The sequence below is a fragment of the Dermochelys coriacea genome, chromosome 3 (genome assembly GCF_009764565.3).
Source record: "Dermochelys coriacea isolate rDerCor1 chromosome 3, rDerCor1.pri.v4, whole genome shotgun sequence".
Taxonomy (NCBI): Eukaryota; Metazoa; Chordata; order Testudines; family Dermochelyidae; genus Dermochelys; species Dermochelys coriacea.
In genome coordinates this window covers 121,041,802-121,054,583 of record NC_050070.1, presented here as the reverse complement: position 1 = coordinate 121,054,583, position 12,782 = coordinate 121,041,802, and the positions used below count along the sequence as shown (strand labels likewise).

General features: G+C 40.9%; 1 protein-coding gene across 14 annotated transcripts in view; it reads left to right on the top strand.

Annotated features, from left to right (window-relative positions):
- SERAC1 (serine active site containing 1) overlaps positions 1 to 12,782 on the top strand; it is a 58,397-nt gene that overhangs the window by 35,795 nt on the left and 9,820 nt on the right. For 11 of the 14 annotated variants that reach the window (XR_006280444.1, XR_006280445.1, XM_043512244.1 and 8 more), the window contains 4 exons: positions 495 to 657; positions 6,536 to 6,686; positions 8,243 to 8,384; positions 10,348 to 10,448. Coding sequence is in view for 12 of the 14 variants with exons in the window: in XM_043512244.1 (XP_043368179.1) it covers positions 495 to 657; positions 6,536 to 6,686; positions 8,243 to 8,384; positions 10,348 to 10,448 (557 nt within the window). In the remaining 2 variants the exon portion in view is untranslated. The remainder of the gene's footprint in view (positions 1 to 494; positions 658 to 6,535; positions 6,687 to 8,242; positions 8,385 to 10,347; positions 10,449 to 12,782) is intronic. The other 3 variants (XM_038397874.2, XM_038397875.2, XM_043512246.1) reach the window with 1 other exon arrangement.

Sequence of the window (12,782 nt, the reverse complement as noted above, 5' to 3'; positions counted from 1 at the left end):
GGATTACAAGAGTGTTCTAGCAGGTATGTGTGCAGAATAAGTGGCCTCAGTTTACACAATGCTTTAGAAAAAGTGGGCAGTTGTGTTATGGAGAATTGTGGTCTTAGGATCTGATCCTGCAAGGTGTCAAGCATCCTCTGGTCCCATTAACTTCAATGGAAGAAAAGTGGAGGTGCTCAGAACCTTCCCAATATTGGGCTGTCAAGTTGTAATGATTGCGCAGTTCACATGCTAAAATTTTTGACTCCCTTTCTGAGTTTGCGGCATTCAATAAAAATAAGTATTTCATAGTTCTTATAATTTCTTAAATTGTTAAATGGAAAGATGTAAGCATAACATAAAAACAAATCCTAGATTAAGAATTTCTGCATAGGATGTGGCTATAGTACTTTTAATGGAGATTGTATGTATTGAGAGCTTCTCAGGAAGCTTTTGCAGATTTCGATGTTTGCATGACTTCCACTAGTATCACTGAATTTACTGTAAAATGCTAGGTTTCTACTCATTGTGATAAAATTGAAGCAAATGGAGGCCTGCAGCTACTACAGAGAATATACCGGCTTCGTAACGATTCTGCGAAAATACAAAGGAACATAATTCGCATCATTGGCAATATGGCTTTGGATGAACGTCTTCATTCATCTATAGTACGTGCAGGTAAAGTAATCTTAATGCAATATTTATATTCTAAATTTGTAAGTGAATTTAGTACTTTTGTAAAATACACAGGATCAATAGTGCTGGAGGCAGAAGTCCTATTCATTTACAGACCAAAGCAGCATGGTCAGTGTTACTGCAAACTTGCCTACTCTGTCCAGCCAATGTACCTCATCCCTACAGTCAGAGTCATTATAAATCATAGATGAAGGTTCAGAATTTGGGCTTAGTTCAGCTAAACGTCAGAATTGAGATGTTTTTATGAATCTCTTGGGGCTCCTCCTCACAAACTCAATCTACCCAATAGTTCCTAGATTTCCTTACTGCCTGTGACGACGACTTGTAAGGAGGCCAAGTAGGTCTGTTTCTCTACCGTCTGGAGTGAACAACCCAGTCCATCAGTTTCCTCATTTTGAAGTAGATCTAATAACTTCTTCTTGGTCTTGCTGTTCTGCCTCTTTTAACAGGCTCTTTGGAGTTTGTGCCCCAGCATGCACCTGGGGATTGTGGAATTCTTTGTTGTGATATTCTTCCTTCTATTTCTGTGAGAATCCCTGCTCAATCCCTGAGAATGGAGGAAGAGATTGTTAGAGAACAGATATTCACAATCCTTTTAATGCTTTCTGCGGCATACATTTCAAAGGATGTACAAAATTTTAAAGAGAACTCCATAGAAGAGCTACAGGGTCCTAGCAGTCCAGAACTGAGAAGACTACCTGTTTGTCCCCATTAAATGCTTAACGGGGTGGAGAAGAGAAAAGGGCCTGTGAGGCCACTCATAGAATCATAGAATATCAGGGTTGGAAGGGACCCCAGAAGGTCATCTAGTCCAACCCCCTGCTCAAAGCAGGACCAAGTCCCAGTTAAATCATCCTAGCCAGGGCTTTGTCAAGCCTGACCTTAAAAACCTCTAAGGAAGGAGATTCTACCACCTCCCTAGGTAACGCATTCCAGTGTTTCACCACCCTCTTAGTGAAAAAGTTTTTCCTAATATCCAATCTAAACCTCCCCCATTGCAACTTGAGACCATTACTCCTCGTTCTGTCATCTGCTACCATTGAGAACAGTCTAGAGCCATCCTCTTTGAAACCCCCTTTCAGGTAGTTGAAAGCAGCTATCAAATCCCCCCTCATTCTTCTCTTCTGCAGACTAAACAATCCCAGCTCCCTCAGCCTCTCCTCATAAGTCATGTGCTCTAGACCCCTAATCATTTTTGTTGCCCTTCGCTGTACTCTTTCCAATTTATCCACATCCTTCTTGTAGTGTGGGGCCCAAAACTGGACACAGTACTCCAGATGAGGCCTCACCAGTGTCGAATAGAGGGGAACGATCACGTCCCTCGATCTGCTCGCTATGCTCCTACTTATACATCCCAAAATGCCATTGGCCTTCTTGGCAACAAGGGCACACTGCTGACTCATATCCAGCTTCTCGTCCACTGTCACCCCTAGGTCCTTTTCCGCAGAACTGCTGCCGAGCCATTCGGTCCCTAGTCTGTAGCGGTGCATTGGATTCTTCCATCCTAAGTGCAGGACCCTGCACTTATCCTTATTGAACCTCATTAGATTTCTTTTGGCCCAATCTTCCAATTTGTCTAGGTCCTTCTGTATCCTATCCCTCCCCTCCAGCGTATCTACCACTCCTCCCAGTTTAGTATCATCCGCAAATTTGCTGAGAGTGCAATCCACACCATCCTCCAGATCATTTATGAAGATATTGAACAAAACGGGCCCCAGGACCGACCCCTGGGGCACTCCACTTGACACCGGCTGCCAACTAGACATGGAGCCATTGATCACTACCCGTTGAGCCCGACAATCTAGCCAGCTTTCTACCCACCTTATAGTGCATTCATCCGGCCCATACTTCCTTAACTTGCTGACAAGAATGCTGTGGGAGACCGTGTCAAAAGCTTTGCTAAAGTCAAGAAACAATACATCCACTGCTTTCCCTTCATCCACAGAACCAGTAATCTCATCATAAAAGGCGATTAGATTAGTCAGGCATGACCTTCCCTTGGTGAATCCATGCTGACTGTTCCTGATCACTTTCCTCTCCTCTAAGTGCTTCAGGATTGATTCTTTGAGGACCTGCTCCATGATTTTTCCAGGGACTGAGGTGAGGCTGACTGGCCTGTAGTTCCCAGGATCCTCCTTCTTCCCTTTTTTAAAGATGGGCACTACATTAGCCTTTTTCCAGTCATCCGGGACTTCCCCCGTTCGCCACGAGTTTTCAAAGATAATGGCCAAGGGCTCTGCAATCACAGCCGCCAATTCCTTCAGCACTCTCGGATGCAATTCGTCCGGCCCCATGGACTTGTGCACGTCCAGCTTTTCTAAATAGTCCCTAACCACCTCTATCTCTACAGAGGGCTGGCCATCTCTTCCCCATTTTGTGATGCCCAGCACAGCAGTCTGGGAGCTGACCTTGTTAGTGAAAACAGAGGCAAAAAAAACATTGAGTACATTAGCTTTTTCCACATCCTCTGTCACTAGCTTGCCTCCCTCATTCAGTAAGGGGCCCACACTTTCCTTGGCTTTCTTCTTGTTGCCAACATACCTGAAGAAACCCTTCTTGTTACTCTTGACATCTCTTGCTAGCTGCAGCTCCAGGTGCGATTTGGCCGTCCTGATATCTTTCCTACATGCCCGAGCAATATTTTTATACTCTTCCCTGGTCATATGTCCAACCTTCCACTTCTTGTAAGCTTCTTTTTTATGTTTAAGATCCGCTAGGATTTCACCATTAAGCCAAGCTGGTCGCCTGCCATATTTACTATTCTTTCGACTCATCGGGATGGTTTGTCCCTGTAACTTCAACAGGGATTCCTTGAAATACAGCCAGCTCTCCTGGACTCCCTTCCCTTTCATGTTAGTCCCCCAGGGGATCCTGGCCATCTGTTCCCTGAGGGAGTCAAAGTCTGCTTTCCTGAAGTCCAGGGTCCGTATCCTGCTGCTTACCTTTCTTCCCTGCGTCAGGATCCTGAACTCAACCAACTCATGGTCACTGCCTCCCAGATTCCCATCCACTTTTGCTTCCCCCACTAATTCTACCCGGTTTGTGAGCAGCAGGTCAAGAAAAGCGCTCCCCCTAGTTGGCTCCCCTAGCACTTGCACCAGGAAATTGTCCCCTACGCTTTCCAAAAACTTCCTGGATTGTCTATGCACCGCTGTATTGCTCTCCCAGCAGATATCAGGAAAATTAAAGTCACCCATGAGAATCAGGGCCTGCGATCTAGTAGCTTCCGTGAGTTGCCGGAAGAAAGCCTCATCCACCTCATCCCCCTGGTCCGGTGGTCTATAGCAGACTCCCACCATGACATCACTCTTGTTGCACACACTTCTAAACTTAATCCAGAGACACTCAGGTTTTTCCACAGTTTTGTACCGGAGCTGGTACACTGGTTCTCTCTTCCCATGTTAGGACTGCCAGCACAGGAAGAAGAGGAAAGGGAATGGTAGAAGAGGTAGTGGCTCATGTTGGGCTCTCTGAGGGGGTGTGGGTATCCTTAGTTCAATGTTTTTTGACCCTTCAGAAAGGTTCAGTTTAAGTGATGTTTTAACTAAACTATTTTTGCCATTTCTTTGCTATTATAATACAGAGAAGTGGAAAAAGATTATTTGATACTGTTCTCTTAAGGACTTCCATTTTACACAAACATTTAAAATATATCCTACTTCTAAATTAATTTACATTCCTATGTGTCTAATAATTTTCTTGTCATTTTTATTAATTCTGAAAGGTATTTGTTTTCAAATAGATGACACGTATGCAGCTCATCCATTCCTTCTCCTTAGTTCTGCTGTGAATTACTAATCCTGAATCTATGACATTTATGTCATACTGTTGGTACATACTCTGCCATCATAGTACCTGGGATGTGGACTTCCAGAATCCAGCAGAATGAGAAGCTGGATTGGGCAGAAGAAAACTCTTATTTAGACTCCAGTATCTATAATTGGTAGGGAAATTCAGAATGGTGCTGGCCAAGTTAATTGCATTTTGTCTCCTTTTTCACGTTTGCCACTACAAGACAGTTCTTTCTTCAAAATGTGTCCAGATTTTCTCTATGAAGTTGGCTTTAAAGTAGTTCGTCTCAAAAATTCCTTTAGCCAACAGCAACAGGGGTCATGCAGGTTTTTTTAAGTATGATTTAACGAGCACAGTAACAACCTCCTGATTTGACCAGTTTCCGTTCCTTCTCAGCTCTTACTTTGCTTATCTTCCTGCTCTGTTTCAGTTCTCCCCACATGGACCCGAGCTCCAAAGATCCATATCATCAGTATGACCAACGATTCAAGCAATCTTCTCCTTTCAACTTTTTGTTGTTGAAATGCACTTTGTGCACAAAACCTTCATGGGAAACAGTTAAAGGAGCAAAACTGCTTAAGAAAACCCCTCAATCCTTTAAGTGCAAAATTGTACTTCAGAAATTTCTTCTTTGTTCAGTAGACTCCAGTGTTCTCTCTTAACCCTTTCTTTCCCAACCTTTTCGCCCATAATGGAGCTCTAGGGTGTGGAAGTGGCTCATCTTGGACAGCTCTCTGTTTCTCTCTCCTTGCTTAAGGCTTTTATTTTAATTTCAGATGTTGGCTCCATATTTATTATCTTTCTCTATCATATTTAAACTCTGTGCTTTAAATGCTCTATTGGTTTTATCTCTTTGAATTTTAATGTGGGTGGAGTTTGATATCATTTTTCAAAATTATAATGGATGTACAAAAATATTTGAATTATTTTTCTTTTAAACTTTAATATTTCATTCAAAATCTTGTCCTTCACATTTCTCAGTAATCTCTGTAGGTGTCTAATAAGATAGCTGTCCATCTTTTTTGTGAAGACAGCTGAGACTGTATTTTAATCATATTGGACAGCACTTTGAGGAGAATGGCTTTATTAATACCATCCCTTTAGTAACAGTACTTAATTTTTTTATTGTAAATAGAATGGCTACATTTAGGATCATAGAGACCAAGGTGTCTCTAATATTTAATTCTCACATACAAGGGTTTTAAAAATTGGGACTGGAGAGTGGTTGCACTCTCCCAATAAGCATCAGTTTGCACACCCTCCATTTCATTCCTGGCTGCTAGCTGGTAAGCAGGGATAGCTTTCTCTTCTCTCTGTGGCCTACACATCCCTAACTTCTGGGGTTTTCTTCTTCCCTAATGGCTACTAGGGGAAAGACTGTCTTTTCTCTACTCTTTCCTGGTTATTATTGTACTATTGTACTATGCCCTCATAGGGACGGTAATAGGAAACGGGAATATCATAGTACCTTACCCTCTGTAATAAAAAAAAAAAAATGCCAGTCTCTTTGCCCACTGCAATTCACTCTTCGTCTGTCTTTCTTTCTCCTTTCTTCTCCCTGCCCATCAGATTTTGGAGGTCTCTTATTCTACTGGGTTACTGGGGAGGAGCCATTTCTTTTCTCTACCTTTCTCACATCTTGACAGTGTGAGGGATTTGGGGATTTACTCCTTTGCTCCTTTCCCCCTCCCTCTTCCTTGTGGGTGATGGGAGAAATTGAAGAGGGATACACACTCTCTTTTTCTTGAGAGAGAGCTCTTGCTGCAAATCATAAACTGATCACCAGCTGGAGTCTGAGATTAACTGCGTACCACATCACTGTGGAATATTTTTGGCACAGTTCAGTACATTACACAGGTGCTACCATCCAGCACTGGCTACAGTCTGAGACAAGATACCTGGATTGAAATAGGGTTTATTCTAGCATTGCAATTCTTATGCTCCTACAATTATTTTGGCAAACATCATTTTAAATGAGAAAAGCCATTCTGCAATCATAGTTCAGATAATAGTTTCTTAGTAAATTAACAGCCAATGTGAGATGTGTTTTGTTTTATTTTTAAACTAGGTTGGGTTTCCATACTAGCTGAAGCAATGAAGTCTCCTCATGTCATTCAGTCTTCACATGCATCCAGAGCCCTGGCTAATCTGGACAGAGAGACAGTGCTGGAAAAGTATCCAGATGGCGTATATGTTTTACATCCACAGTACCGTAGCAGGTAAAGAGGAGGGTCCTTACTGTACCACGTGCTACCTCTTTTATTATTCACTTACAAAAAACTTTGGTGAAGGTGGAGTTAAAGTTTCTGCTGCACAACAGTGCTGTCTGCTTTGCCTGTCCGTTTGGAATGTAGGACTTCCACATCTTAAACTCAAATGTTAAGACACTAGGAAATACTCAGTGAAAGTCTGGTCATACCTTCCTGAAAAGAATGAGAGTGTTACAAGGGAAAACAAACGCAAATTTACAAAAATCGGTATATGCACATTTAAGGTATTGCTTCACATGCAACTCAGCCCTGTTGGGATGCCAGCACCATGTGGATAATTGTTCTTTTGAAAGCAAGGAATATTTGGCAAAAATGCAGGAAACTAATTGTAGGAAATCCCCTAGAGTATTGTTAGTAAAACATGTAATTGTGCTTGTGCAGTCAGAGACAAAGAGGAAAAGCAGGTGTCAACTAGCAGCAACTACTTCTTATATTAATGCCATTGCACAGGCCACATGGAAGGTTCTGTTGGATTGTATGAATAGAAATCCTGATTTAGAGTTGTAGTGGGCAAAGAGATGGCATTTTTTATTACAGAGGTAAGGTACTATGATGTTACCATTTCCTGTTACTGTATCTATGGGGGCATAGTTAAGATGGTGCTGTGTATGAAGCAGCATCTTAAAGGTGCACTTTGTTTTTCACTTGCTCTTGCAAAATTTGTAGGGTTTTACTGTCTCCAAGCATACCAGTAAAATACTTTTTGGCCTACTTGGTGAGCAGCTCCTTTTGGGTGTCTGGAAGGGACAAATACCCTCTGCTACCTTGATAGTGGCAAAATCTATTATAGTGCCTCAGTGTAGTACCAGGGATACCTCTATCCTTCAGTTTCTTGGTATTGACTGGGTGTAAATTGGAGTTAGCAAAGGGAAACTTTCTTATTGCAGAGGTGAGATTCGGAAATGAGCCTCATGGTACTTCGCTCATTGGCTATGGGTTCCTCCCTCATTTAATATTCCTGCATGTGTCTTGAATGGTAAGTGGTACTGCCATGGGGTTTAGGTTCCCCTTCCCTCCCCCTGTTCCTTAGTAAACCACATAATTGCATTACTCACAGTGTTCCGGCATGGTGAACATTCCATGGGAATTTCACTGTTCCTTTGGATGCAATATGAAGGGAATGGTGTTGGTTCAGTTTTCCAGCCATTTTAGAAGTTGAAAATGTATCTGTTTGTGATCCGTTGATGTGCCACTAGCCTCTTGTCGGGTCTGCATACCTCCAATAGTAGCAGTCCTACTGCAGATGGCTTGGATGCATTTAATGTTATCCTGCATGGAGTATTTGAACTCCCTCCCCTTTCCCTAGCCCACTGTTATCTGTGTGGTTCCTCAGTTTACATTTTGTGTATACTATGTGTGATGGTCTCCGTAATATAGATATATTGTGCAGGTTTTATTTTTTAAAAAGCACTTAGGGATGGTTCAGGATGAAACAGCTTATGTAAATGTAAATTTTAATGCATTAAAATATGTACCCTACTTTTTAAAATTCTTTCCAATATCAGTCAGCCCATTAAAGCAGACGTCCTTTTTATTCATGGTCTTTTGGGAGCAGCATTTAAAACCTGGCGACAACAAGACATTAATCAGCCTTTGGATGTAAAGGCTTCCGAAGGGGAAGAGATTTACAGTGAATGCTGGCCAAAGGTAGGGAGACAATAACTAATTCCCATCAGATTATTGTTTCTTCTTCAGTGAGCATTGTGGAGAGGAAAATGGAAGAGACCTAGAGTCACACAACACATAGTCAACCTGTGGAACTCTTTTCCAGAGGATGTCTTGAAGGCCAACACTATAACAGGGTTCAGAAAAGAACTAGATAAGTTCATGGAGGATAGGTCCATCAATGGCTATTAGCCAAATTGGGCAGGGATGGTGTCCCTAGTCTCTGTTTGCCAGAAGGTGGGAATGGGCGACAGGAGATGGATCACTTGATGATGGCCTGTTCTGTTCATTCCCTCTGAAGCACCTGGCATTGGCTACTGTTGGAAGACAGGATACTGGGCTAGATGGACTATCCGTCTGACCCAGTATGGCTGTTCTTATGATCTTAGCAACTGCCTAGTTTTAATCTAGATTACTTCTAATCCAGTTCCGCAAGTAGCACTCACTAGTAAGTGTTTGTCAACAAGTTACATTTCTGAACAGATTGTTCTTGGGGTGGGATTTCCCCGCTAATGTTAGCCCCTCTGTTATCTTTGTTCCCTCCAATAAAAGAGGACGCAGTATCCGCCACACCTCTTTCTATTATTCCTTTTAGGATTGGGCTAGAATTTGGTTGCCTAGTAGATATCATCTGTTCACCCTCCTTGCCTTTTTTATTTGCTATTCAGAGACCCAAAAAAGTCCACAAAATTCCAGATTTTTTTCAAGTATACTGTATTTTTATAAATAAACTGATTGCTGATTAACTAAAGCTTTGTAGTGTTTGCTGTTTGAAGTTTTATCAGTGAATCAGTAACAAGGGGCTTAAAGAAATCTTGTTTGGTGTTGTGTATTTTATAGCATAACGTAATCAGAAAAGTAACTCTGTAAAAATGGTAGTTCAGGGTTCCATTCTTAATCTAAATGATTTTCCGTGTCACACAGGAGAGGGAGCCAGACACCCAAGTCCTGATTCTAGCTCGGTCACTCACTCTCTTCCTTTGTGGCTTTGGGTGGTTTCCTTAATCTGCATGCCTGTTTTCCAGCCTATAAAAGAATAGGGGCTAATCGACACTGGCAACACTAAAACACTGCCTTGGCAGCGCTTTAACGTGCCTTGTGTGGTTGCAGCGCAGTGCTGGGAGAGAGCTCTCCTAGCGCTCTTAAAAAAAAAACAAAAAAACAAAAAAAACAAAAAAACACACCACCTCAATGAGGGGGTAGCTCCCAGTGCTGGGGCACTGTTTACACTGGTGCTTTAGAGTGCTGCAACTTGCTGTGTTCAAGGGGGTATTTTTTCACACCCCGAGCGAGAAAGTTGCAGCACTGTTAATTGCGAGTGTAAACAAGCCCTAATTCTCATGCACCTCAAAGAGGTGTTATGAGGATGTTAACGGGCAGTATTTATCCCTGATATCATCCACTGAAGTCAGCTTTGTGAAGCTTTGTCATTGTTTGTAAAGTACTTGGAAGATTAAAGAAAAGCTTTAATTTTAAACTCAAAAGGTGATTTCTTGAACTGTCAGTCCTGCAAACACAGCCTGAGATCTTTAAAGTCAAGTTGCCTGTTAAATCATTATCAATAATAATTGTTTCTGCAATCAGAATTTAGTGGACTCTCTTTTGTCAATAATGCATGAGTCAAAACAGAATCCAGCTCACTCTCCTATTGTTTCGGTGGCTTTGTGATGTGCTAACAGTAGTAAAAACTGTTTTGTCGTTTAAAGTAAGTAGCTAGGACATAAAGGAACACCAGCACCAAATATTTTCAGAAGGGTATCATTTTGACATTTGTCAGTTTTCTGTCCACAACTGCACTTTACATTTAATAGCGGTGTTTTATTTTTCTGCTAATTAACTATCAATCTTACAGCAGATTGCTGGTCTTGATTTTGATGTCTGAGAACCAACTGGTTTAGTGTAAATTCAAGTATGCTCCTTTGTTTTGATTTTGCATTTAATTTAGACATGGCTAGCCTCAGACTGTCCTTCGCTTAGAATTGTATCTGTGGAGTATGACACCCACCTGAGTGACTGGAAAACAAAGTGCCCTATTGAGGACTACAGGTAACAAATGAAGTGCATGTAATTTGGGAAGGAGAGAAAAATCTATACAATTAACATATAGGATCTTACAGTCAGGAGCAGGTGATCTTATTTTTCCTGTCATGTGCTGCTGTGGAGGAGATTTGGGTTTGGAGAAACCTCTTACCATCTATTCCTCAGCAACAGTTTGCACACTTGATTTTCGTACTGCCTGGGTAGGTGCTTGTGGTGTCTCTCTAAATTCTTGTGGTTCATTCAGCTTTGCATTAAGGAGAAATGTGTGAAGAACTCTAGAGACTGGCCTGAATAGATTATTTGTGGGGTGAGGGATTTCTTAACTTCAAACAATTCTCCAAATGCACAACAAAACAATCTTCCGATTAAGACTTTATATGCCTCATTTTGGCCTGGAGATCATTTTTATTCAAGAGTTATAAGTCCCTGAAAAGAGAGAGATACAATTCTGTGGCAGATAAAATATAGTGGCTGTATAATAGTTTTGGACAGGAAGTAAGAGAGACCACATTCAGATGAAACTCAAGTTGGTATTTGTCATTTGTCAACATGTTTGCCAAAAGTGTTGTGGGATCTTTATTGACCACAAGTGATGAGGATTTCTGTTATACGTCTCATTTGAACAGCACCTCCAACTCAACAGGGTTTTCTAAAAGAAAAATTAGTAGTACAGACTAGGGGTATATTCCAAAGCCCATTGAAGTCAACAGGAGTTTCTCCATTGACTTTAATGGACTTTGGATGAGTCCATAGGTCTCAATCCTACAAATATTTATGCATGAGCTCAATTTGAAGCAGGCGAGTAGTCTCAAAGATATGCCTAGGGGACTACTTGTGTGCTTAAAATTAAGTGTTTACAGGATCAGGGCCCAAAGGATTTATATTGCATAGTAGGGGAAAACTTTCATCACAGTATAGAAAATTAGGGGGCACAATTCTTATTGGTTTTTCTTCCCACTCCTTGCTCCTTCTATTTCTTGGTATTTAGCAAATTGATACAATTATTCCAATAAAGGAAGCATATGTAATCCACTCCATTAGGGAAACAATAACAATCTCACCTATTTCTTTGAAATTAGTTGAAACAAAACAATACCATTTAATAACAGCAAAAATCCGTTTAGACAGGTACCTCTGTTTCTTACTGTGTCCAACCAGGGTTATGGAAGTGGAAAGGAGTTAGAAAGAGAAAAAAATATATTTACAACAAGTATTATAGTAATTTTTGTCCTCAGAATAAAGATCACTTGAGCATACTGTATTTGGTCATTTTGCAGTTCCATATGGATGCTGAAAAAGGAAAGCTATGAAGGAGGATTTCTTATGAGTATCAAGAAAGATGCAGCAGTAGAATTTTATAAGCCTTGCATTATTATTCATAGATATGCTAGCTGACCTTTTAAAAGTGAGCTTATAGTGCTGTCATTTAAAGTGTCATGGACGTGTGGGACAACAGTTAGTCCCCATGTAGCTGTGAAATCCCACATGCCATTTTGGACTTGATTCTCAGAAGGAGCAAATCCCTGCAACTGTCTTAAAGATTTAGTTCAGTTGAAAAGACGCATTTGAATCTCTTTTCACAGGTACTATAGCAGAGTGATCTTTAACATCCATTCTGAGAATTGATTGTATAAGGCTTTTTAAATGTGGCTGTTTAGATCTTTGCACTGTAGTATCACAGTATCCTGATATTTCTGCTGCTCATTTAATTCTCAGAGTTCTTAATTTTGTCCTGTGGTCCTCTATGCTCAACTTTCCTTCTGCTATGAGGAAGGGAGGTGATATGGTTTAAAGCATCGGACTGGGAATCAGTAGATGGTCTTGCTCTGCTACAGACTTGTTGACCTTTGGCAAGTCGTCTACCTTTTCTGTACCTCAACTTCTCCATCTTCAAAATGGAGAAGATTATGCTTTACCATTTTTTTAACTATGAGATTATTGGCTAGAAAGTGTAATAGAAGAACAAAGTATCAATATGTATTATTTTAGAAATTATAGGTAGATCACAGACTTATTTGTTCAGAACCCAGGTTTCAGCTTTAGCAATGTCGATGCATTGCTCCATACTTTAAGCGCAATTTAGCGAAGTATTTGCTTGTCAGACCCTGTTTGCTTCACAAGAGAATAGAATTCATTACACTCTGATGCTTTGAAAAGAAAAATATTTTTATATGGAAACCAAGCTGTTTAAAATCCCAAAGCATAATGAGACATTTAAAGCTAATTCTAAATGCCAAAACTAAAGGAAAACTCCTGTGCTTCTAGAAAATGTTCATTATCTCTGTCCCTGAGCTCCTGTTGTTCCTAGTGGGCCCAGTCCTACAAGGTGTTTGGTGTCCT